Raw genomic sequence first — 27603 nt, 5'->3', positions numbered from 1 at the left:
ACAAATACTCGCGGTCGCACACGCATTTTTCAATGAAATGCAAAACCAAATGAAATGATATCGATCGCATTTTGGATATCATTTCAATTTCTTTCTTCCCGCCACGATTCAATATATTGTTAAAGCTGCCCTCTCACAGATATACCGTTTTGTCAACTTTTTTTATTTTTGCTTTAATATATGCAAACCAGTGACACAAGACTGCTGACGAAAGATCAGATCGCAGACTTTCGTATTTAAGTTCAAATATTGATGTTTTATGCATTTTTACTTAAACCGTTGATAACGCTTTTAGCCATTAAACATTAATTTAAGTCTGTGATCTGTTCCTTTGGCAGCAGTCTTATAACTCTGGATTGCAGATATTTACGTACATATTTTCTCATTCCAAGAAAAAACAAGTTGTTAAAACGGTCTATCTGTGAGAGTGTAGCTTTAAAGTAAGTCTTTGAAGTCGCGTTTTATTTCTCTGGCCATTGGTAAAACTTCTTATGTTTTCTTGTCTTGCTCGCTCATCTTGATATGAGGCTTTCTTGAAGCTGTTAAATAATGAAGTAAGTTAACACTTTTACGAATGAATGGCAAATTATTTCTTAAAACGCCAGATATAGATTTGCTGTCTAGAAACTATGATAATCTTCATTAGCCAGACATTCTTGTATTGTTGACGATCTGCAATATTGCTTATTAAGCTTATAGTTGATTCTGACATGTTTGACATCACCTGAATGACTGTATAAATGGATTCTGCTCAAGTAATAAGAGCGTGAAATTATAATGCAATACAAACACTGATTAATTATGTTTCTTATACTTTTCAAAGGATTACAGTTTTTAGAAACACATTTGTTAAAATTTGAAAAGTTTAAAAACCTGAGATGAAATCAAAATTACATTTTTCGTAAAATAAATCAATCCCCTTTTAAGCATTTGCGATCCTTGAATTATAAAAACTGGTCATTTCTTGTGATAACAAGTAGGCACATAACACAGCATAAACATGCATGAACATTGGAAACAAAACACATACTTATACCTAAACTAAATAATTTAAAAAAAAACCACAAGTTAACGATTACAAAAACTTAGTTCAAACATATATAGAAAAATAAGTATGAGATAAGCATTCACATTTTTTTCATTCTTAATGAAATATGGTCGCTATCTGTTTTTCACCCAGACTTTTGACTAGCATATGTCAGTTTACTCACCGCACATATGTGAATCGTTGCCTATAGAGTTCCTATATTGACAAAAATAATGAATTAGCCACAAAGCCTGATTAGTAAACGAAGGAAATCTCTAATAATTAACTTCAAGTGCCCTAAACTAACCAGACGGTCTTGAACACTCTGTAGACGATCATCTCTTACGCACCACAAGAAAGCTAGGGAGTTAGCTTTCAAACACATCTTAGCACACAGAGGCAAGTTTGCTCGATTTACTTCCAAAAAGGAAATGCTTATAACGATCTCAGAAAGCATATCCATATTTGTATCTCATCTTATAAGCAACGAAGCGATTGTTTGGGATTTTAGGCAGCGCTTAGGGCAACTAATCGACCAGGCACACTTACGACCAAGCGCCTTATTCGCTATAATAGTACACTCTCTATGCACTCACTAGCGTACAGAAAAGATGTGTACGTCGGCAGTGTCGCTTCCTATCTTTCATTTACCCGTAACGCGACATTATGACCATGAGCAGTTCAAAGCATTGGCTTGGAACATTACCTTACAACCGATTCCAAATTTTCTTACGGCACCTCTATGTTCATGGTCGTCTCCAAATTACTTTTCAGACCGTCGCATATGGGGTAATAAGAAACAAATCTCGTCGAAGCTATAATTCTACCCTCAAACAACCAAACAAAAAGTACTATTTTGTTTTGTTTTTTCGGAATGTTGTATTATCTAATGTTTACCAGAGATAATCAATGTTTTCGTAAAGCGATGCCGTAGCGACCGACAACATGAGTTGGCCATATTGATGAGTGAAAACATATGAGGTATCGCAACATACGGCTTTCATGTTAAAACGAAAGTAAAATTAGCCTTTGATGCACCTATAGTTAACACCCACTTTAGGCTCACAGCACACTAACAACACTTCCGAGCCCAGACCTTGGTACTGGAGAGACGAGTAATGAAAATATGCAGCTAAACTACCCGATTGCCAAAATTTATACATAACATAAAACTTTCACAAAATTTTCAGCATGTTGAGATTTTTGACATGAGGAGACCTGAGTGAAGATGAGTGTTAGAGTGAGTTCCATGGTCATTTAAAAACATCATATTTTTTTGTTTCGTTGCCGTTTTCAATATTCATGTTTACAGGAAACCATTTTTTGCGATGGAAGTGTTTACTCCATCTTTGTAGAAAAGGCTCATGATAAGGAGATCTGTGGATTTTGATGCTTTATTTTAATTTGTTGAAAATAATGAAACTCTTTTTTCCAAATGCTGTGTAAATGCCAGTTTCAGTATGGCTGAGTGAGTTGCATGAAGCCTATATATTTTGTATAATCTGAACATTATGAAGATTTTACTTTTTTTCTTGAACTGAAAAGTCAATGACACTGATGTTGCTATTTTTTCATTTATAGCACGTATGTTTTTCGAAAACAAAGGAGGGACTTTGTGCTAACGTTGGCGTTCGTCGTCGGCGTTAACATTTGTTTTTTTTACCTCCAAAATCATATACGACGTACATATATACAAAAATGAGCTTAAATAACCAGTCACACCTCTCCATCAGTTCTATGGGACCGACAAACGATTCCAGACGAGGCTTTCCTGTGGTACCTAGTTATCGAGTGCTCCCCTCTAAATTCCGTTTTCACGGGACTCGTCTGTGCTTATTATTGATATTGAATGACATATTTCATAATTTGTGTTGAATGACACTGTTTCAAAAGTTTAGTAGTGCAACATTGTTGACATTTGAATTGATGAAAGCATTACCATGCATTGTTGATTATTTTGCTTCACGTGATCATGCCATTTGCCTACAAATAATGATATCTAATATATGCTTTCGAGATGTTTAGTGAAATTAATTTCTCACTGATTGAAAAAATGAAAATATCAGTTTGATATTTTCACTCTTTTGAAATTAAGGACCGCTCTAAATCCAACGTTTGCGCGCACAGAACTGGGACAGAATTCAAATGATGTCATTTCCGATAGGAAGTTACGTGCGCAAACAATTTGGCGTGTTTTTTCTAAATCAAGTGTATTTAATGGTCTTTAATTCCAATCTTAGGCATACCAAACATAAAACTTATTTGTTTCAGTGTAATTGAAAGTGAAATATAAATTTTGGTGCTCTCTCGGTGAAATATATAACGTTTTTACAATGAAACAAACAACTATTTACTTTAAACTCTTTAAACTTAATAGTGATATTTAGTATTGAATTATTTGCCATAAATATTTAAGATTCCGTATTCATATAATTTTGACATTCAAAATTTACTGAGTTCATTGCAAAATGTTTTTATGTTTTTATTTATTTTGACTCTACCAATTTCACGGCTTATTTTGAATATCTTTTCCACACGTTTAAACACTTTATGGTTCTATATTCCAGACGCGAAGCTGACTGAAAACAAAAACGCAGTTGCGTAATGAAATATTGACAGGTCGAAGTTTTTGTTATACCAAAGACCTCGAATTTGAAACAAAACCCGAAGAGGGGCAGAGGACGAAGGGGTTTATATGCGCCCAAGGCATCAATCTTCGTTATCCAAAATTGGCCCTAGCTACGCACCTGTATTCCTATTCTTAATTGGTGAGTAAGTGCGTGTTATTGTTTCGGTGTTATTCAGTGTTTCATAGTTTCGAAGTGTTCCATTCATCACAATGTTGCATACATGAACATTAAAATAGATTGCACCTTTTCATTATTCAAAGATTTCATTAGCTTGAAATCATTCAATTCCTGTTCAGTGTTTTTCTGAATGATTTTATAGGGTTTATAAAATATTTCCTTGGAAGTTTCTTTTTCTGTTACATTTAACAATTTTAGTTCGTATTCACTCTCTTACATATTTGTTTTTGTTTGACGAAAGTTACCTTTTTTCAACATTTCACTAACCATATGTAAGTGTTTTTACTGCCATTTTATTATTGGGTTTGTATTAAAATCTCTTTCACATCTCTGAGTCATTACTGTGTATCAGTCAGTGGCTATATACATATCTTATCAGTTTTTCAGTGACTGATAAAGTTAAATACTTTACCACGCTTTCATTGATATACTATCAGCATTGTTTAGTTTAGCAATTGAAATTGAAACTGATTAGTGTTTAAAATATAATAGAGGTGTTCAAAAAAATCTTCTTGCATAATTTCAAGGGAATTAATTAGTCACGGTTTTAAATTTCGTAGAAGTCATATTTACAAATAAAGTTTAGAATAAAGTATTCCAGAAATATTTTATCAAGGTAAATAAGTCATTACGGCTACATTTTGCATTGGTAAAATATAAATTAGCACCTTTGTAATATCTCTTGGCAATTTTCTTTTATTAAATTTTGTTTACTCTCAGTAGTTATATATTCCTCTTATTTTCTCTTTGAAATATAATGATATCAAGTGTTGGTATAGTGGAAGTAAAATGAATTCATTGTAAGATTGTATTTTATTTCACGAGTAGTCACAGAAAAAATAATATTGCCACAAGAATTTAAGATGAAGCATTGCGGAAAGAAAAGAAATTTATCGCGTAGAAATACAAATGAATGAACTGGAACGTGTGACATATGTCTTTCACGAACAAGTTTAACAGATTTAAACTAACAAATGTGGACTTTCAATAGTGTGTATTCGTAAAATTAACGGAAGTTTGTGTTCAATGTTATTCGTAATGTTCATTTATTCACTTTCGCTCTCAGACCTCGGGATCATCTGGATCCTAAGATATTTCTTCGGTGGTGAGTTCATGGCGCTGTGTAGCCGAAGGTTGTTTTGTCATATACATCCTTTTGTGAATTGTAAGTTTATATTATTTAATTCATTTTAATTCAGGGGTTTGAATTTGAGGTATTTGGGCAGAAAAATGGATGAAATGGAACTTTTTCCCAAATTGGCCAATTTTAGAAATATATTCATATGTTTAACTTAGTGTTGTAATGCTATTACTGATGTGTCACTTGATTTCGAAATATGAATGCATATTTCGGGATGCGCACACATGAAATACACAAAATATATTATTCAGCAGTTATATTTTATAACGCTGTAGAATTTAGTGTGTAGATTCTGAGTCTTACTTAGTTTGTTATTTACTATACATTTTCTTCAACCTAGTTCAACCTTAGAGAATGAACTTAATGGATTTTTATTTACTGCGCATTTTTGACCGATTTTTCATAATTTGATTAAACAAAATACAATCACATATCTTTTTTAACTATATTATTTAACTTACTCTTAATCATTACAACAGCCCCTCCCAAAATAAACAACGTGTTTAACATCAGCGTTGTTCACTTTCAGATCTTTACTGCTCTGGAAGTTGCATCAATGTACTTGTGATCTGCTGATTTCCAAAAATAACTGGGACAACTGTTTCAGATGTACAAGTACTTGTTTTATTCATATATATTGAAAAATCAAAGAACATTTCACCTTTCAAATTTAACAGCGATGTCTTTTATCTTAATCAAAATTATGAATAATGAGGCCATTATTTTATTAGTCATCACCCAGAATGAATTTACATGGCTACAGCCACAGTTTCCATTGATTACTTCATTAAACCTCAATTTATATAATGAATCAAGTGTGTTTTGTGCTATATAAAAGATTCAGTACATTGTATTATTCGTAATTGGGTAAGAATACTTCAGGTTATTTTTAATGTGATTTCATTTTAACATCGTTAGCAGATATGAGTTCTTAAAATTCATTTTAAAATTTATTCCAGCAGGAAGTCTTTTTTCGGGAGAACCAGCTTTCATATTTACTTTCATTTTTACTTTTATTTCAATCATTTGTTTGAATGCCTCCAGAAGCAAAATACATTTAATGCTACAATGGGTTTCCAATAATATTATTTCCTGTTTGTTTTTTTTGAGTTGTGGGATTTAATGTTACATAAACCATCCTTTCAAAAAATGACTACCGGGCCTTTTCATTCGCTATTAGTCGATAAGGTCGATAAAAGTGAATACATTTACACAATCAGGACGTCTTGCCTGACTGAAATTAAATGAAGACATATATTTTCGTGAGTTAAATAAATATTAACTTATCCAAATTATTTCAGACCCCCTGACAAATACAAAAAAAATAGGAATAATGTGTATTACTTGCAGCCTTTTTTATATTTAAATAATAAATTAATCGAATCTTTGTCATCTTCATTAAACGTCGTGATAACATTTGAACGCATTATATGTGGTCCGTTGAACTGGTCCTAGTCACATCCGGTTCCTTCGGGAATCGATATGGAACAACGTAAGAACGCTTTCGAAAACGGTACAAGTTAGTTGCAATACTGAATTCGAATCTAAGTAAAACTGCCGTACATGGATATTAAACTGCAATGTTAAACCCGTTCTTAATCTGAATTTGAAAAAAAAATTATTTATAATATGTTATATGTTTATATTTTTAATCTAGAATATTGGAATATCCTGCATATCTCTCGACAGAAAAAAGGGAAAAAATGAAAGACACAAAAAACAAACATGATTTTTTTACAACGCTGCCAATCAAAAACCTCGATTTGCGATTCATGCCCCATAACTCCTTTTATAATATGCCTTGAATATCGTGCACAAGAAAATTTCCCACCTTAACCGAAACTTTACGAATAGGTTTCTTAGGAAAAATACAACGATCAATTGTATTTATTCACTCTGTTTTCGTATAGGTAGCAATTTTCGAGCTAACAAAGAATGAAACAAGCCTTGACCTAAAAAAAGATATAAATTATTTTTACATAAAAGTAGCATAACACGTTTGGATTATCAAAAATCGTACTATGTTTGTATTATGAGTTGAAATACAGAAGAACACTCTGAACGTATTTATAGAACTGATAATAAAAATTAATATGTATCTGCAGACCCTTCCCGTATTGACCACCATGACCATCCAACACTAGTAAAGCTTCTATTACGTCAAACCGTAGCGAGCAGGGCTCACACAGTGATTGGTATACCACCACTTGCAGCACACAAATCGTGGTTCCTATTTAACCACTTTCTGAACACAAAATGTGGTTGGTATTCAACCACTTGCAGAACACAAAAACCTGGTTGGTATTGCACCACTTTCTGGGCGCAGAATGTGGTTGGTTTACTACCACATGCAGCGCATGAAATGTGGTTGGTGCTCCACCACTCTGGTTGTTATTCCAGCACTTTCGGAGCATAATAACTGGTTTGTACGAAACCACTTTCTGATCGCAAAAAAGAGCACAAAACATAATTGGTATTCGATCACTTGAGCCAATTATGAACACAAAGCATGAAATTATCACACATGTAGCATAAGTTAAAGCATGACATACGACCACTTAGAGCATGGTACAACCTGAAGCATATGTGTATATATGTTAACACACTTATTAATCAAATCCGAGTAATTGAATAGAAGGTATTGCGTACATAAACGTATTAACTATTAACATATAACATCTGCCGAACTGTTCCTGTTATTTTGTGTTACTCTGATTATATATTATGAACATGAACGTAAATATATTATCTTATCCGATTTTAACACCCCTGCTTTAAACAATAAGCTCGTTTAAAAAGCTGACGATGCTTGCAATAATAAAACATAACCTATGGACTGTCTCAAAATGTATAGATTCATTTTAAATAATCAATCTCTCCGAATCCTTGGCCCACGGATCTGGATCCTTGTTGCTGCAAACAGGACGAGCAATGAAATGCTCGGTGTCCGTCAATGCAGCAATCCCTCAACGAATCCTTCTGCTCTCCGGAAACGGTTACCAAAAGACTAAAGGAACCAAAAATGTCAAGAAAATATTTAAAACAAAGGTAAATCCTTTTTGCGCCACGTGCAAAACGTCTTTTTCGTGCAAATTCTTCACATAAGTGTTTTTGTAAAGAAAATGTCATACAGTTATTTCGATCGATAGATTTTGTCGAGCATTGCTGTCATACTGAAAAATACAGTTTTATGATGTATTTTTATGTAATATTCAAGTCGTAGAAATGGCGGTTTAGAACTTCCTATCAGTATTACAAGGAGATAAAAACGCTGTACAAATATTAGGTATGCTTCAAGCAAATACAGTTAAATTTCTTTTACTTGTATGTACTTAAAACTGGGATTATTAATATATTAACAATATTATCAACAGTTGCCGTCTCAGAACTCATTGTACTTTACTCAGAGCCATTCCTGACTTATGTAAGTAATCGAAGCTTACCTGAAGGTGTTAGGAGGCGGCTCGAGTCATTCCTGACATAAGTAAGTAGTCGAAGCATTCCTGGACGTTGTCATCTTCGGCTGTATCGAGCTACCTCGTGTTGGTACTCCTTGATAGTTGTCAAACTAACCGATGATGTGTCAGCAATTCTGATCACCTTGTTGGGGTGTTTCATTTCAACCCAAAAAAGATTGTCATTACATAGATAAAATATCAAAGCTGTTATTACCGGGTCGCGTTCTTCAAATTGGGCAGTTCTGGATACCAAATTGAAAGACTTTTTATCATTAGCGATTCTCAAAAATAAAAAAAAGACGTTGACATCAGTTTCGTCCCCGGAAATTGACAAATAATGTGTGAACAATTGAAATGAGGTAGCAAATATGATAATACATCATGGCTAAATTGACATGGTGTAGAATAACGAATTGATGTTTCGTATTGACCATTTGCCAATGATGAAAAATGTTTAACTTTCAATAATTGAATGAAAAACACAATAAATTAAAACAACACTGTGATATAAATTAGTATTTACTTTAGCACAAACTATGATAAACGAATACTGTAGTATGAGCTCCAACCAGAGTTAATATAATTTATTCTTATTAAATAAACATTAAAGGGACTGTACACCAGATTGGCACCAAAACAAGTTTTTTCTGTAAAGAATCTCAGGACAATTATCTAATAGAATGTGTTACGCTTTGATATCATAATTGTACAAAAAAGGACCAAAATGTAAAACATATTGTGTCTGAGACCGGGTTCGAACCCGTGTCGCCAAAATTGCAGTCCAGCGTCGTATACACTGAGCTACGACGGCTTACTGTAACTGGGTGACATAATTAGGCCATACACCTACCTCGGTAATATCACGTGATAACACGGACTAGCCAATCTCGCATAAAGAATAAATTCTACCTGGTAGACATACCCAGTAAACTTTTTTAATGGAAAAATACGAAATAACTGCTAAACTTAAATTAATTGTAAACTATGAGTATGTGGTACTTCAGTAAGTAAGTTTCAATGCATTGTACACATCGATGCCAAGTTTATATCAGTTTTCGATAATTTTCTTGTGTTTTTTCGCTATTTTATCATACGGAGTACAGCCCCTTTAAGAAAAACCGTATCCGTATATAGCACATAAAAATATATAACCTATTCTTGAGGAAACAAAAGATGCAATAAGTATCTTGTTTTTTACCGATTGACGTAAACTAATAAAATGTCAGGTATTCATTTTAGCTTATCGGGTGTCGTGGGGGGGGGGGGGGGGGGTACCATATTTGTCTTGATTTCAAACGCACCAACAGTCAATATTTAACAATAATGTTTTAAGATTGCGAATGAAAAAAAAAAACATATGTATATTTCCATATTAATAAATATTTTCGGTGTATATTAGAAGAGTTTTAAGTGTTCGTAAAAAAGCAATGTTCCACCAGGATATCTAATAAATTCCAGTTTCATTAAATTACCTTTAAAAGTTCGTAAGGTTTTTTACTCGTAATTTACTTAAGAAATGTATTTGTATATGTTCAAAGTTCAGTTTCGGGAATCGTTTCCAAGTAAGGCTTTGTTCGATTTTTAACGATATTTTAAGAACAAGATGAATTGCATCAAAGTATTCAGGAGTTATAGTTCTTGAAATTTGCGCTTCTACCGATGTTCCAACTTCTTTCAATGTGTTCATACCTTCATACAAGCCTTCTCGTTTGAAGAAAATCAAAAGGCAATGGGAAATAACTCAATAACACTATTGCCCTATGCACAACTTCAGATTTTTATTATTGACCAAAGTTTTAACCAATTTGATTAACTAGTTTTTGAGTCATGCCTTGGACAATTTTTCTTTTTTAATGATCAAGGGAAAATAACTATAATAGTAATAATTCAAACAAAGAGCACAATTTTTCACTGCAATCTATCAATGTTCCAAGTTTCATCAAATTTCATCAGTAGTTTCCGAATTTTGTTCCGGACAAAGAAAATGTTTAAGGAAAAAGAATGTTATGAACTGGTTTATTTTCTGTGTTTTATAATAAAGTTGAGCGATTGTCATAAGTTGAAAATTCAAAAAAAGAAAAAAAGAAAAGAAAAGAGAGACATTATTACTATTGACAGTTCAAATTAGCCACTTGCATCATAAACGTTCGAAGATAATTTTTAACATTATATTTAAATATTTCATTTTTAATTAATGCGAAATTACAAGACCACTGATTATTTTACTGTGTTTCATTTTGTCTCTTTCTTTAGATGTACAGATCCAAATCAATGATTACAAACACACCTGATTGTCATGATTTATTATAATTTAAATTTTAGTGAATTTCATTGTTTCAACTGGGTAATTGTTGAATACTGGCGAATTATCCATATACTTCTTTAATTGTTCAAACTCACTCAAAGGTTTCACCGTGCATAAGGACATATAACATGACACAGTGTGCGGTATGTTCTCAACCTGTTCCACCAGCCTTCTCACCGCCAGCGCTGTCATTGTAACAAAAGACATGTCAATTTTTTTTATGGAGGCTGGAGGGAGTAGATGTAGCTCACCGAGATCTGCAGTTTCGATAAAAATACATTGTAACTGAGACAGACTGGGAAGTGTATCGCACAGTAACGCGATATTCTTTACATCAATTAAAACAAGGCTTTGTAGTTTACTGCCCATTCCCTGTTTAAATGAACTAAGTATGTTTGATTCAGCATCCGATGATACGAACTGTAATTTACACGTTTCAATATTTCCTGTATCAACCTGTGTAATACCGCCTTCCATTATACTCAGATATTCCAGCCTGTGACATTTGGACAAGTCATATTGCCCACCACAGTACGCCAATTCAACGTGCTTGAGGGATTCGCCAGAAAAGCTAAACACCTCCTGCAGCTCCTTTTCACACACTGTGTCATCGTATCCGAAGATGGCAAGTGACTGAACTTGGTTTTTGTTAATATTCATCAAGTTTCGTAATGCACAGACATCCTGGCTGGGAGTTATACCCACGTATATAGAGAAGTGTGTGAGAGTAAGCGGAATGTCGCCGATGTTGCTGGATTGGGCTTCACGGTAGCCCGAGGCAATTATACGCCGATGTTCTTGTTTGTCTTTATCATCATTTATAGTACAGGTGTAATGACCGTAATCGTCGTCGTAAGTCCAATCCATCGAATGGAATGATGTTTGAGGTATGGAGCTATTGATCCACGAAGACATTCGAACACCGAGCTCTGGCTTCATTCCACATATAAAAATAAATACTTCAGAAACATCCCCTAAGACAGATACCTTGTTATCTTGTTCGTACTTGCCGAATAACTGATTGTAGTCGTTTTCATTTAAACATAAATGAAGGGCAGCCAAAAACTCTTGAACTGTTTTATGAAAAAATGAAAAGTGAGATGTTCGTTTGATTAATGACTTGGATTTCGTCTCAGTGAGTATGCCTGTCTTCAATGCAAATTCAACCTGCCCCCTGTCTAATTCATGGCTGACTCTATCGCTGCTAAATACAACAGATACATCTCGGGACTCTGAAAACAAGGTTGCGTATGCCAACTTGGCTAGCGCAATGAAAACCATTGGATTGTGCTTGAAACATTCAAAATTATTTATCACAGATGGAAGTGCAATTTTCGGAGCCTTCTCTCTGATAGACGTATGTTTACAGGATAGCATGTTTAGCACGCCAGCATAAATGTTACACTTTGAATTGGTAAACGATGCACCCTCGAACCACAGGCAAACAAGTTGGGTCGTAATGATAGGCGCTGTCAGTAAACCTTGAAGACCCTTCTCGCATATGATTTTCATGAAGTCCTCTGGATCCCGTTCAACTTCATTATCCTCATTAAGGATGGTGACAATATTTTTAATAATTTCTTTTGGCTCCTCTGCCCCTTCTAATTCAAGATACTTGTCGATCTTTGAATCCTTTACTCTAAACTGTGAGAGTCGCCATGGACGCGTTGTCGTGAGGACTGTGGCCTTGTTGGCATAATTTTGGAAAGGGATAATCTTCTCGTCCCCTTTGCAGGTACAGTTAACGTTTTCCGGATGAGTCCATTCGTCAAGGCCGTCAGCTATGATTAAACATTTTTCACTTTCCAGCACAGTCTGTAACAGACGGTAGCCATCTTCTACATCCTTTGTATTGTAGATTTTACAAATAAGTTGTTCCTTGACCATTTCAGTAAGATTGCAACTCTGACCAGAATCTCGTAGGGTAATATGAAACAAAAATGCAAACTCTCTGAAGAATTCTGAGTCAGCAAAGTGAGTTTTACCCTCAATTCGTCCCTCTGGTTGTGAATATTGATGCGTCCATAGCAGAGCACACATGGCGGAGAATGTTGTTTTTCCTTTGCCCGGTTCACCAACAAGGAAAACGTTTCTGAGGAATTGACCTTCATGGCAGAATACATCCGAAAACTTTGTTACTTCTCGACCGCATGCTTCTTTGTCAAATCTGTCTATTTTTCTATGTTTTTTCTCCACAATCTTCGGTGCCACATAAAACATACTGAGTTTGGCTTCATTTTCCGCCAGGATTGGAGATATCGGCATGTTCTCCAAAGTGGCTTGGTAGTAATCATTCAAGCGTAATCGTAATCCTGTGTATGTAAAAGGTACTTGAAAAGAATTTATAAAAATATATTTAAGAACATTATTATTTGGTGAATCAAAAAGAGATCTGTTCTCATATTTTATTTTGGAATTGATTCTATTAAGCTTTGTTGAAATTCAGTCATTTTTCCGACTTGTATTAATAGACACCAGATAGCAACCATTCATTGAACATAATTTTGTAAACCCAAGACTGAAAAAAACAAGGAATTTCTAACGCCTCCCAATAAATATATAAAGCATTTTCTGTCATATTCTTACGAATGTAACATTTGAGTTCCTATTTGACGATGTGTTATCGTTGAAAAAATTCACAATTTTTGTTTGTTTGATATTTTGCATTATGAAATGTAAATGCGTCCCTTACTGATATTTATGTTGTAATGTTCAAATTCAAAAATCATATTCAAAAGTTAAATTCAGACTGCGTTGATCATTTTATAGAGATCCGGCTCAAATGATACGAAACTATTCAAGTAATTTCTCAATCTCGAGCTCATCTCATTTTCTGATTTGGCTCTTTACCTTCCTTTAGCATCTCCAGTTCGTTCTCAGCGTTGATCTTAAACTCGTCTGATTGCAACTGTTAACAAACAAAATATATGTTCTGATTCACCTGTTATCATAACATAAGCAACTTATCAAAACTGTTGGTTCAAAATATAAAAAACTAAGCAAGTAAGCTGACATGTGTACCCTACATTAGTTGCTCACATAAAATTAATCTTCATAAATAGAAACGATGGCGAACCGAATGTAACATTTCCTGTACAGCATTTTTACGATATTTTATGAATATCTTTTAAAATACACATTTTCTTCTCGAAAACTTTGGGACAGTAAATTTATCTTTGGTAACACACAATGAATAGTATGCTCAGGAATTTGAATGTGCTTTTCGTCAATTGTAGGATATTAAGGACAGTTCATGGGCAGACCCTGAAAGGACCAGAATATCTACTATTTATTCGTGATATAACGCCCAAACAAAGTGTAAGTAAGTTTAGTTACTGTTTTTCATTTAATTTACTGCTGCACATAGGTTGTTTCCCTTCGCAATAAAATATTTCCACCAAAATGCATAATATAAAAGTTATATGTCTTCCGTGCGAAAATGAAAGGATATGCACAAAAAATAATGCTTAAATTGTAACTTCTTGATTAGTTATGTAATAAAATACAAAATCATCATCTTTGCCGGAAACATAATGGAACACACTTTGTGACTTCGGCTTAAGCGTCGTAAAGCTAATCTAAATATTGAAAATTGCTGCTGTTTTAATGGTCGATATTGTTCACCAAAAACAAATGTTAACAAGTTTGGTAAAGAAATGGCGATGGAAAACAATAATTTGATTGCAGGATAAACACTATGTGTTAAAAAGTGCATTATGTGCGTCTATCGACGATCAAGATATTTATCCAGTATTTTTTGTGCATAAGTATGAAAGTTGTACAAGAAATGCTCACGTTAAAGAGGAGATTGGAACGGTGACACCGCAGATGAAGACACAGACCTCGCCAAAAGATAATAAGATCTATATTGGTCTGTCTTGCTACGTTATAAAAATGGTCAATGTCGAGCGCGGACAGCTTCATTAGACGCTGTCCGCCATTTTCACCTTATAACAGGAACTCAACAGCTAATTTATGACGGAAAGGATATTTGTTATTTTCCTGCATCATCAATGATTCCTTAAATTAATAACATGAACGTGAAACAATTTCACATTTAAGCCTGTTGCATGCAGTACAGAAATGCATAACATCCCACCTGTTTAAGCTGTTCCACGGCATGCTGTGCCTCGGGTCGTTTCGCTAGTTCAGTCTGGTCCTCCAGCAGCAGTCGTAGCTTGAAAAGAATGTCTACTAGCTGGATGTCCTTGATCTTCTGATCATTGGAGTGGCGGACGAGTCGACCAAAGTCGCGAACCTTAAATGGATTGGTGGAAATAATCAAGCACAACTCACATTTACAGGTCAATTCAAAGCCATGTTTATTTTTTACTGGCAAAATATACAACATCTGGTTTAGTGTTTTAATGAAATAAGACTTCACACTATTTGTGCACAAAATCAAACCGTCGGCTAGCACATCATTTACAGATCATTAAATTTCTAAATCTACGATTTGCAGGAAAACAATTCTGCGGGCATATTTCTGGGGAGCATAAGCGCCCCATACCCAAAGCAGGTCGGGCCTTCATATCTTATATGGTCTAGCTACTCCTCTTGTTTTAACTTTTAAATTCTTACAAAACAACACCATAATGTATGCTAAATCGTTATGAATGGACTATTTACTGTCTTTCAATAGTGAAATCAGATTGTTTAATAATTTCTCAAAATAATTCATTAAATGCTTATTGTGCGTGTACTTGTTATACCTCTGACAGTAAATTTGTCTGTGTACCGACGTTAAAGGACAAGCGGTTCTGGAAATCATTACAATTCATCATGACGCTTATTACACCGTTGAAGTCACTGTCGTTGACGGAGGACACGGTCTTGTAGCCATCTGGAGGAAGGAAACATTTGCCGATCTCCCAGGGGCTGGTACACCATTTGTCGGCGTTTGTGTTCTTCCATGAAGGACCATTAAATCTATGGTGATGAATGATTTCGTCATGAACATTTCCACAAATCCCATTAGGACAAGAAACGTGCTTATTTGTTGGGGAGTTATGCAATCTACAGTTTCTTAGACTGGTGCATATCCCACGAGTGGGGCATTGCAACACGTTCTCGGTGAAACATTGTGCGCATATTGCCCCAGCTGGAAGACCGTTGGATGTTCTAACGGTATTATAGATATCCTGATGAACGCATGTCAGAACATCCCCCACAAGATCTTGCAAACCTTGCTTGGTTATGTTTAGGGCGATGGCGGCTTTGACCCAGTTCTGCGTTTCCTTCGCTCTTAGTAGATTTCGATAAGAGGTCATTGCCAAAATTCAGTCAATATCTGGTGAAAGAAATATTAGCATTGTTTACGCAATAGCAGAAAGCTACTCAAGTCATGTGTTACTTCTGTGTTAAGTTATTAAAGTTTATAAAACATTGTCACAATTGTGTTTGCTCACATAACTCCCAATATCCACTTATTGTATATATATAAAGTATAGCCATCACTTCTTAAGATTCATAAATCCAAATATTTCATGTGATAAGCTGCTCAGTGTGTTATCGTGATGTAAGCTCCGTTTGCGAACGAAGTTGGCTTAAGTCCATGCATTTTCCATTGTTTATTGCCACAACCATTTCAAGTGTCTTGATTAATCGATATTGTTTACAATAGTGAATAGCGCAATACACTCTAACCAAGTCAGTCTAGTTCTGATTTATGTATTGATTATCCATATTTTATCTATTTGACATTCTTTTGTATCATTTTAAACAGCTGTACCGAAAACGATACTTTTGTTTGTTTAGTCATAATTCACATACTGAATTTCACTCGTAATAAATAGATGCATGTTTCAAATTGATAAATAATTTTACTCGCTGATCAATAGTATTTGCAAATGAATATACGCGAACGCTATTAAATATAAATAGTTTTTTTTTTATTTGATTTGAGCGCCAAATGTATTTAAACTGAAATATTCATCACTTTAAATAAATATAGGCTAATCGATTTATGTTATCATTAATTGAAAAGGAGAAATATCCAAATCGATAACAGACCTTTCGGGTTCAATATGAGATATCTTCAAGTTAAAATGCATAGTGTTGTTTGAAATTAAGTCTAATCAATGCTCTCAACAATGGAATTAAAGTGCTATCAATACAATAAATGCTATATGTAACAAACAACACACTTTTCTATGTGCACCTGTCGGGGTATTATATTGTTCATCAAAAGAAAAACCTTTATTTAGAACATAATCAAGACAATATTACAATTAAACAAAATATAGATGTACATAAATACACCATAACAAACAACATGCTAAATAGAAATTAAGACAATTGAAAAGATGAAGACACTAACCAGGACAGCTTAGATGTTATTATGGTTTGTCAAAAAAGAAAATTAACGCACTGTCTTTTACGAGAAGCAAATGAAAAGTAACATGAAGAAGAAATGAAGCGGGGCAACGGATTTGAAAGAATATAACATAGACCGTGAATACAACTAATTTGTTCGTAAAAGATGTTCACTGCCCTAACAGGATATCTAGTCTTCACACTGAAGCAAATCATACATAACGGAACATACACTTCTGATAAAAACTCAGACAAGCCATAGATAAACACCTGCTTACAATTATTTATTTTTTGCAGTTTTGTCCTATTTTTCCATTTAAAAAGATTACCAGGTACCTAGTAGAATTCATTCCTTATGCGTAATTGGCTAGTCAATGTTACCGAGTGATATTACCAAGTTAGCTATAGCTTAAATATTCCAACTCGGTCTCCTACTAGATTGTTTTTCACATTTTGGGATTTTTTTTTTCAATGATGATATTAAAGAGTAAAACATTTTATTTTATAATTGTCTTGAGATTCGAAACAGAAAAAAAAACTTGTTTTGGTGCCAATCAAGTGTACAGTCCGTTTAAGTGGAACCGGAAATTAAACAAATGATAGGTAACCATTGCTTACATAATTATGAACAACATAATTTGTATCATAAAGTAAAAGAGACAATAGCATAATAAATATGGGAGGTGATCGCTGTAGGAACTGTAAAGTTACGAAAAAGAAGTTGTCGCCCTAGTATAGTAAACGAAACTGACTACAGAATATGAATAGAGGAAATCATTAAATTGAAATACTAAAATGTACACATTTCAAAATCAGTTAGAATTATCTAATCCTGTATAAGATTACTAAAGTAAAAATGTTGATGTACATCTGTTTAAGCTATATGGATAATTGAATTTATCAAAGTGAATATGGAAACTACATAGCAAAATGTAATAACACAGCACAAAATGTTCTCTGCTGCAATTTTTGCAAAACAAAAATAAAATAAAACACAGCAAAGCATATAACGATTGAACTATGAAGCAAAATAAACTAAATAGAAAAGTTTGACATTATAATACCATAATAATGTCTACAACAATTAGGTTATCATATAGAAAATTGAAATGGAAACGGACACAATGAAATCTGAATGAAAAGAAATATTAAAGGAACAGAAAACCCTTAACGAATGAAATTCAATTAAATTTTATAAGATGGCTACTACATGACAATGAACTAAATATCTATTTACGTTGTTCAAGTATGACAATACATTGTATGTGATAGTATTAAAACTTTACAAAAGATGCGAATCTGAACAACTGATACGACAAACGAACACCAAAATGTCAATCATACCCATTAAGGTCGATTAACAATGAACGATATGTATATTAAAACACACAGAAATTTAGGAAAATGAATAAAACTCTTAGAGTGGATAACAAAACCAAAGCATTCACAACCGTAATATGGGAACTAAACGAAAAACTCTAACTGCGGAGCGACCTATTCTCCGCATATCTGTCGGGTGGTTTCCTGACTCGTCTCGGCCTGGGCTGTGCTTGTTCTGGGGAAATCGAACTAGCAAATGAACCATGACTAGTTCAAAAGAAACTAAAAATAAAGGATTTGCATCAAACGAAGGTGATCTAATAGTAGGAGTCGTAGTCTGGAGTATGGAAGACGAGTGAGTCTAGGCCTTCGCTGTTAGGTGATGTAGCGGACAGAAGACGTGGTGTCGGAAGAAGGCGAATCAAAATCTTCTGAACGGCCTGCTACTACAACATATCTAACAGACGGTTTCCTCCTAGGAGCAGGATTGGAGACATGCTCTTCAATAGGGATAGAAATGAAAGGCAGAAGAAAGTCTCTGAGAAGAGTTCTTATGCGACCTTTCTTCGTTTACAGGGACATCGGAATTAGGGATCTTAATAATTATGTATGAATTAGGCTCCCATCTCCAAGCAAGTTTGTGGTGACCCTTTCCGTACCAAGACAACATCCCAAACCTCTTGCTTGTTTTCTTTATCTCTTCTGGTGTATACTGCCTTGTTGACTTGTGATCTTTTTCCCGCGTTCTTTGCTGCAACAACTACAATATATAAATCGCGTCCCCTCCTTCAGTTAAACGACGTAGTTAGTATGGCTCTGCGAAGTATTGTCATCAAGGTTAGAATTGGTACCAAGATAAGAGTCAATAGAGAGTCCAGGATGGCGATCGAAGAAAAGAAAGTGATGAGAGACAGAAGTAGGCTTGGACTAGAAGATGAGTGTAGCGTTTCCAGTAAGTCATTTGGTGTTCCTCTAGGGTACAAAGCATCTTCATAAGTGTACGGTTAAACCGCTCGAAACTTCCATTGCTTTGGGAATGATACGGGGTACTTCCGGGACTTCTTAACATTAGCTAACTTGCAGAGTTCCTTGATAAAATTACATTCATTTTACCATTGCTTTGATCTGAATAGATCTGCTCTGTAACAGAAAGAAAACAATAAAATGTTCAAATAATGTTTTTTGCCGTGGCAACAGCTGTAGTCTTTTAATATCTGGTAAAATGATCAATGATGACAAGAAAATCCTCAAAGCAACCTTTAAATATAAAGTTTGAGAAAGTCAATGCAGAGAAGTTGCATAGGTCGAGAAGTGACTAAAGGCGGAAGTGGAGGGAAATGCGTGACTGGTACCTTGCGATAAACGCAACGTGAACAAGAGTTGATTCTGGAATCAAAATATTCTCCATGCCAGGCCAATGAAACCTTTGGCTTGCTAACCAGAGGAACTTCCCTTTATCTGTATGACCAACATCGCAATGAAGACCATTGAAGCAAATAATCCGATATGCTATGGAAACAACCAGTTGGCGAACTCACTGTCCGTCATGTATGGAGGTCTTATATAGAACTTCATCATCCATCACTAACTGTTTCCTTTCACGAAGAAATCTCTGGACTATTTGGGGTTCGGGATAGCTTTGGGTTTGGACCTCTTGGACTTTTTTGACGTAAGATGACCTTCTAGGAGATGGTCCAAGGGCTGGGCTGTCCAGGCGTAGTCTTTCACAAAACGGCAATAGTACCCTGTGAATCCAAGAAAAGCACAGATGTCTTTGATGTTGGAAGGGACTGGCCATTTTTTGACAGTCGACGTCTTATCGGTATCTGTATTTATTCCTTCATGACTTATAGCATGCCTAAGATATTCTACACAGGTTTTGAACAGCTCTCACTTCAAAGGTTTAAGCCCTTAGCCATGCTTGTTAAGCCTAGAGAAAAAAGCTTCTTACCGATTAATATAGTCCTCAAAAGTTTTAGAAAACATAAGATGGTCATCGATAAAGACAAGACAGTCCTTAAGAAGCATATCAGCTGTGCAATGCTTGAAATGCGCTGAAATGTAGAGGGAGCATTAGTTAGGCAATAGGACATACGATTACATTCATAGAAACCCAAATTATCAATAAAGAATACAGTTTTCTCCGTATCTTGCTTATCTATCTCCACTTGACAATAGGTAGACCTTACATCTAGCTTGGAAAATAACCTGGAAACATCAAGTACATCAATGGTATCATCGAAACGAGGTTACATATAAGCTTCTTTCCTTATCCTAGTATTTAAACGTACTGGTTAGCGACCTATTATTCGCCCGAACCACTTTTTCGCACACCCAGTTAAAACCAGTCAAAAAGAAATATTTTGCACACATCAGTCTGGCGTTTCATTGTGGCATCTTTTTTGACGGATATGAGCTGTTTTCTGCGTTCAAATGTACGTAGTATGTTGAATTCGACCCAAATAAACATTGTTTACACTTCTGACCTTGTAAGTTGCACGCGGGGATGACGTCACCACGCTCGCGCTCATTTGCTTGAGGCCCTGTAAGGATTTTTTAATTTTCCTCATACCTTGCACTATCAGACGACATTATTGATTTGTCATTATAATGTATAAAACCGGTGATAAATTATACAAATACCATAAATTGCTGTATTTTAAGTTCAATTTTCGAAAAAGCAAACTGTAAAACCTAAAAACGGTGAAGTAATCGCCGAATTTTTTGTCTAAGGGAAACAACCCAAATTTGAATTAATCGTTACATTCTTGTACGGACATGCGTTGTCCCTCTTCGGAAGTCTATAAACATGCATACATAATGTAGGTCATGTTTCAAGAAGGAATCCCAGTAGCTTTTTTCAAATTTTCTGCAAGGAGAAGATCGAGTAGGTGTTGTATCATTTTTAACATACATAAACAGTATGTAATAGTTAACATATTATATTTATTGATCAATTGTCGTTTAAAACGGTCGCTTGACAGGTGGAATAAAAATAATTGTTTGAAGATATAGTTTAGAGATAAATATATGAAACACATCGTTAGAACAGGGAATTTATGGGGTGGGCGAATAATTGGTACAGTAGAGTGTTTATTTTAGCGAAATTATAGGGCACGTGGGAATATTCGGAATCCCTAGCTATTTTTTAAAAACAAATAACACAGTTTTTGTCGGAAGAGCCAACCTATCTGAGTGTAATATTTTATCGTAATAGCTATCTTTTGTCAAAAGTAACAAAGGAAAAACCTTTATTTCCGGCCGAAAAGGGGTCGCTAACCAGTATAGTTTCAAACATAAAACACTGACTTAACATTGCTCAGTTGATCGCAAAGATCAACAAAACTCTGCACTTGATTAACATCAATTGACATTCCAAATTTGGAATGCGGTTGTCGGACGACGTTATGTACGAATCACCGATGGTCAACGCAAAGTTATTTTTTAAATTAAAATTGTATTTATCGCGTTTAAGACTATGTTGTCATTGAATGTCAGCCAATGTTGATTCCAGTTATGTCAACTGAAAGATGGCCGCATGTTTAAGCAATGGTTGATGAAAAATTTGTAAATGATTATTTAAGTGAGAATAGGGGATAAGCATTGACCAGTGAGAGAGAAAAAAAATCTTTTATTTCATTTATTTTTCAACATTTTGGTAATAATTTGGTATCAGAGTAACAAGAAATATATTTGCTTTCAGAAATAATACATTATTGATCACATCACCAACAATTATAATCATACTGCACTGAAATAGCCAAATGGTATTTCATTTTTAACATACTGTTTTGACCGCGTAAAATTGGAACATCAACGTTTAAAAGCAAAATCAACAAGTTCTAGAAATACTCATGACCTGCTCTTTATTAATAATTATCTTTGATCTTTTGGAAACATTATGTCAAAAAATCAAAATGGTTTACCGTCTCATTTTTAAAAAAGATAAAAGTTTGTAATTCCCAACCACCTTTTTCAGCCGTGCCTGCAAGTCATAAAATCTTCAAAGAAGCTAATATTTATGTGTAGAAATATATTCTATTAATGTTCAATGAAAATACAATATTAATTTCTGTAAAAAAAATGTAAGCTAATGAAAACAAAGAAGAAGAAAAAAAATGTGTGTGCTTCTGGATGGATTCGAACTAATTCCTTGAAACCCTCAAAAGATTTGTAGTCCTGCGCTTAACAACATAGGCTAAAGCATTAAAATTGAAGAGTTTCAAGTGGAGGTTTTCATTAGGGGTGTGCTACCTTAATGGAATCAGTAGCAAAATAAACGGTCTACTTCGGATTTAAAACAACCCTAAAATTTGGGGACTAAGCGGACCATATTGACCGTACTTACTGGATTAAATCAAATGAAAATAATACATGTATACAATAAAACGTGTTTTGTTCGCCATTATTAACCCAGATGACGTAAGTTGCTTAGTTCGTCAAGATTACCCGGACCGTGTGAAACGACATAGTAAAATTTCAGCTAGCGCATGACTCTAAAGCGCTATAATTGACATTATGATCGTGTTAGATACGATTTACTGTTTTAATAATGATAGTATTTATAAATATGATAAAAACACTGGGCGAATAAATAAGATCGACGAGTGGACATCCACAAGGTGTTTATCCATTTAGAGCACTTAAACTAAAGCTAAGAGGTTTGGTTATTGTTCTTCAATTTAAAGAATCAAAAACAAACAATGCAAACATCATGTTAATCTAGTATATCGCAAACAAAGCGCGTGTTTGTTTAGCTTCAGCACGACAGTTTCATGGTTCAGAATTTAACTTCACCGTACATATGCAATGCAAGGAGTTACCTTTATTTTACAAAGTTCTCAGAACATCTGAAAATCACATATTTATTTTTTTTCAAAATTTCTTAGTGACGTGCTGTTTGAACACATCATTTATTAGTAAATATCGTATTCTTCAAACCATATATAACCACGGCTATCTCTGTCATTCAGCAAGTTCAAAGATTCATCGTTGGTGAATCTATACTCTGCTTCCATGTTAGAAGGAACTGAACATGAAGCATACAGCTCGACTTCAGTTCTTTTCAGCTGTCTTTTACACTCCTGTACATTTCCTTTCTCGAAAGAAACAAACATTGTATCTACTTCTTTTCGGAAACCTTCGATTTCTTCTGTCTTTCTCTCATGTGACATTATGATATCGCGTTCTTTATCAGCTAAATCCTTGAGAATATCTCGTCGCACATTCTCTATTTTCTCATTTAGACGATCAAATCTTCTGTTAACCGCCGCTTCCAATTTTTCTTTTTCTGAATATACTTTTTCTACGCGCTTCCTGATCTCGTTTTGTTGGCGTAATATTTGAGTACGTAAACCTATGCACTTAATAAAACATTTGTCTTTCTCGGTGTTGAATTTTGCCAAAACTTTCTTATCACAACTATTGTGATCATTCGAGATCAGACATTGAATGCACAAAATATCTTTTTGTGTTAAGCATAATGCAGTCGCCAATTCCTCATGGACACAGCAAACCAGAGGCTCCGACATGTTGAAATAACAAAATATTTCTGTACTATTAGTTGCTCAAAGTCTGTTATGCGCCGAATATTTCCCAACTTTTGTTATGCGCCGAATATTTCCCAACTTTTGTTATGCGCCGAATATTTTCCCAACTTTTGTTATGCGCCGAATATTTCCCAACTTTTGTTATGCGTCGAAAGTATTCTTCTACGTCATGTTTCATATTTCCCTTTTATTTCCTTCAACATTTAATATATATTTAAAAGGTACTTAATACTTATAAATGGCGTTTCTGTTTTCAATTTTCACGACATATAACTGCGGGTAATCGTGAAGGTTTGGTATATTTCTCTTATCTTTTTAAGTACCGTTTACAGTGATAAGCTCATGTTTAGAAAAGTACATGCATATCACACTTGAATATTCAAATCTTCCGGGTTGAAAGCTTGTAACCCAACTGATCATATCATATCTGGTTCATACTGTCTATCAATAAACATATCGGTGACATTGAGTTATAAAAGCACGCTAGTGCAGAATATGAAACAGATAACATGTTAACCAATTTAAAATATTAGATCAATCGCATACTTAAATGAAAAACTAAAGAAACAAGTCCATGCCATGCCTGATAACAGACATTTCGCAAAATATGCACAAAATACAATTCTAATCAAACTTGTTTTCCTCTAAATACATCCGGTTTTTTTGTTGTAATAAAAATAGCGTAGTGATGAATATAGGTACAAGCCAGCCATAATTAATTATGAGCTCATGAACACTTGAACGAAGTACAGCCGTATACGTTTCCATTATTTCTCGACGGTAATGCTAGGTGATATTGGTGATAGGTCTATATTCTATTACAAACTAAGTAAAGTGAATCAAAGATATAAACAAAGAGAGAAAAGAAATTCGGAGTTATTTTGATAGTAGCGTTATAATCATGTTAGAAATCGCAGCTATTTGCCATACGCATTTCTTTCTGATTGTGTGAATGTAAGGAACCATGGTGATGCATCAGTCACAGTAACTGCTCTTTTCATAGTTTAAAAGGCCACTTGTGTTTCAAACAGAGAACACTATAAGAAAAAACTAATTACTTATTACAAGTTAATCAGACAACGTGCATTATTTATTAAAACGTCAATAAGTTAAATATCCATTTCATGATAAACCTGTAAGTCAACATAGCACACTTAGAATGTTTTAATCTGTACTCAAAATCCTACCAGTCAAGACAATTATGTCAGTGGGCTTTCCGATGAAGCATGATTTCATATCAACATATCTTAGTAAAGTTCACGTTTTATTGTGTCATACTGAAATTGGACAAAAATCAAACATTAAAGCTTCGCCATTTATATTATTACAAGAAAGCATTGAGTTAAAGTGAAACTCTTAAAAAATCAATACTTCAACATATATAACAAACATATATTTTGGGGAATAAAATTTAAACTTCTTACTTAATGATGCACTTATGGAAAATATTAATTACTGATAACAAAACTGTAACCATGTATTTTATAGCTGATAACGCAAAAAATATTAAATGGTTAAGTTGGTAAATGCTAAAAGATTTACTGTGATCCACTTTCGTCTCATAAGGTAGAAATAACGTGTTTTTTCTGCACCTTTCTTCCAAAGTAAACTCGGTATCCTTCATAAGAACCATTGTTTTCGAGATTTATTCATCCTTTTTGGTACTTTTCAATATTTGTTTTAGTGGTGTTAATTCTCATCTGGGAGTAAGAGAGCATTTTCAAAAAGAGTGCGAAATGGCTCTTATCTGCAACAAAAAAGTCAATGAAAACAAATGGCATCTGCCTGAATACCTACATAAATGCATAAATACCTTTTTCCTACCTTATCTTTATATTATTGCTATTTATTCTAAAACATTGTAACTGCTATCTTCGTTGGTAGGCATCATTATAGTCTATTTTTACACTGTATTTTGCATTTGGTTATCACTCAGATACCAATACTAAAATACAAAAATTATGTAACACAAATAACATTATTCTTTATAAACTATTATGTTTACCATGATTTAATTGTGCTGTGATATATACTGTTTGTTAGTATGGAATAATAAAACAAAAATTTTAAGTTTGAATCTTGAAGTTTTCAAGTTTGATTGACAATATTAGTATGACAAAAGCCTTTGGCAATGTACAATACACATATAATGAGATGTACACGAAGTAAAAAAGGTGAAAAATTTAAAAAAACAACAATCATTTTTACAAGAACCTATTATACATAACAGAATATTTATTAATTGATTTTGCAACTATGAAGCAACTGACAGAACCTAGTAGCAAAACATAATTAGTATATTTAGACACATTATCTTTAAGTGTTTAGGGTTATGACATCTTTACCCTTAATATATTCAAGGTTCCTCATGAACTGGAATTATTGTACTGTCGACGTAAATCATAGTGAAAAGGACAATCAAGCATGAGAAGGATTTCCGATTCAACCATTTAAGTATTGCATAGTTAATATTTTAATTCTAAACGTGTAACATTATTGTACCTTCAATCATCGATTTCAAGAGAGTGAGAACATAATCGTAATCTCGATAATTCAATTTTATATTTATTATCAATATTTTAATCAATAACTTTACTTATTCAAAACTTAACTATAATTGATAACATTAAGTTAACTTCGGTTGAATGAATCGAATCAGTTTAATGTTGTACATATTGATCGTAAAGGCTTTGTCTTAATGATTCAGAACAAGAATGATTAATATAATTAATATAATCACTAAACCAAACATAGCTTTAACCAAGAGTATTTAACACATTCATAACAAATTTAGACCATTTCTGCTTAGCATTGCAATAAACAAAACTAACATCTTTAATTTAGGCCAAACAATCAAATACCTGTGTTTCCAATTAAATGGCGAAAAAAAACAACAGTCGGTTGGTTGGATTTTTTTTAACGTTTCGAATTTAAATTACAGGATCATGCAATATTCTGTTCATTTGGATAAACTATCTCATATCTAAGCGTTTCATTATTCACAAAAAGTCAGATAAAAACATCATTGTTAAATGTCTGAAATCATTAACTTTCTATAGAATTCCGTATTTCCCCGCCTATTTTGCTATTTTTGAAATCTGGTGTTTTTTTGTACATACTCGTTTATAAGACGGGGTCGATTCTTTTTAAAGCATGTACAGCACTTCAATTTCTCCAAATCTGTGATAATGTTCAAGCCAAAAAAGTCAATTATCAAGTAAATTTGTTAATTTCTTGAAGAAAATCGCCTATTTTCTTGTCAATGCTGTTGAGAAAAGATCTCAGGCATTTATGCCCGCGAAATGCGGACATTTTATGACGTTCACTGACAGTATTGACACCGCCATTTTGTTTTCCTGTTGACAAAGGGTCTCTGTTATACATATCAGGAATGAAAGTTTATTCTCCGGATCGCATGGGACCCGGGACCAGAAACAGATAAACGCAGGTATTTTTGGCCTTAGTATATATTATTTATAACTCGTTGGCGACGATTCGATCTTTCACCAGAACTGAGGCCTAGAATAAAGCATTACAAAGATAATGGAAATCGTCTTAGCTCACCAAGAACAGCAGCAATAGTAGTTTGAATAGTTCTAATTTAAAATTACAAAGATAATGGAAATCGTCTTAGCTCACCAAGTACAACAGCAAAAGTATGTTGAGAGCAAACTCCAGGAA

The 27603-nt window shown here is 34.0% G+C and overlaps 1 protein-coding gene across 1 annotated transcript; it reads right to left on the bottom strand.

The window, feature by feature from the left end:
* Positions 1 to 10646: 10646 nt before the first annotated feature.
* Positions 10647 to 16255, bottom strand: LOC128238479 (uncharacterized). The gene is made up of 4 exons (XM_052954442.1): positions 15451 to 16255; positions 14838 to 14996; positions 13589 to 13646; positions 10647 to 13050 (listed from the first exon to the last, which is right to left on the bottom strand). Exons 1-4 carry the CDS (start codon positions 16006 to 16008, stop codon positions 10745 to 10747), a joined length of 3081 nt encoding a protein of 1026 aa, XP_052810402.1. The 5' UTR covers positions 16009 to 16255; the 3' UTR covers positions 10647 to 10744.
* Between the last annotated feature and the right edge of the window lie 11348 nt (positions 16256 to 27603).

The sequence above is a fragment of the Mya arenaria genome, chromosome 1 (genome assembly GCF_026914265.1).
Source record: "Mya arenaria isolate MELC-2E11 chromosome 1, ASM2691426v1".
Classification (NCBI taxonomy): Eukaryota; Metazoa; Mollusca; class Bivalvia; order Myida; family Myidae; genus Mya; species Mya arenaria.
This window is presented reverse-complemented; position numbering and strand designations above follow the sequence as displayed.

Coding starts and splice junctions, on each gene's coding strand:
- LOC128238479 (XM_052954442.1), bottom strand. CDS start 16,008: ATGACCTCTTATCGAAATCTACTAAGAGCGAAGGAAACGCAGAACTGG. Junction 13,647..14,837: donor CCGTGGAACAGCTTAAACAG/GTGGGATGTTAT, acceptor GTTTGTTAACAG/TTGCAATCAGACGAGTTTAA. Junction 13,051..13,588: donor ACTGGAGATGCTAAAGGAAG/GTAAAGAGCCAA, acceptor TTACATACACAG/GATTACGATTACGCTTGAAT.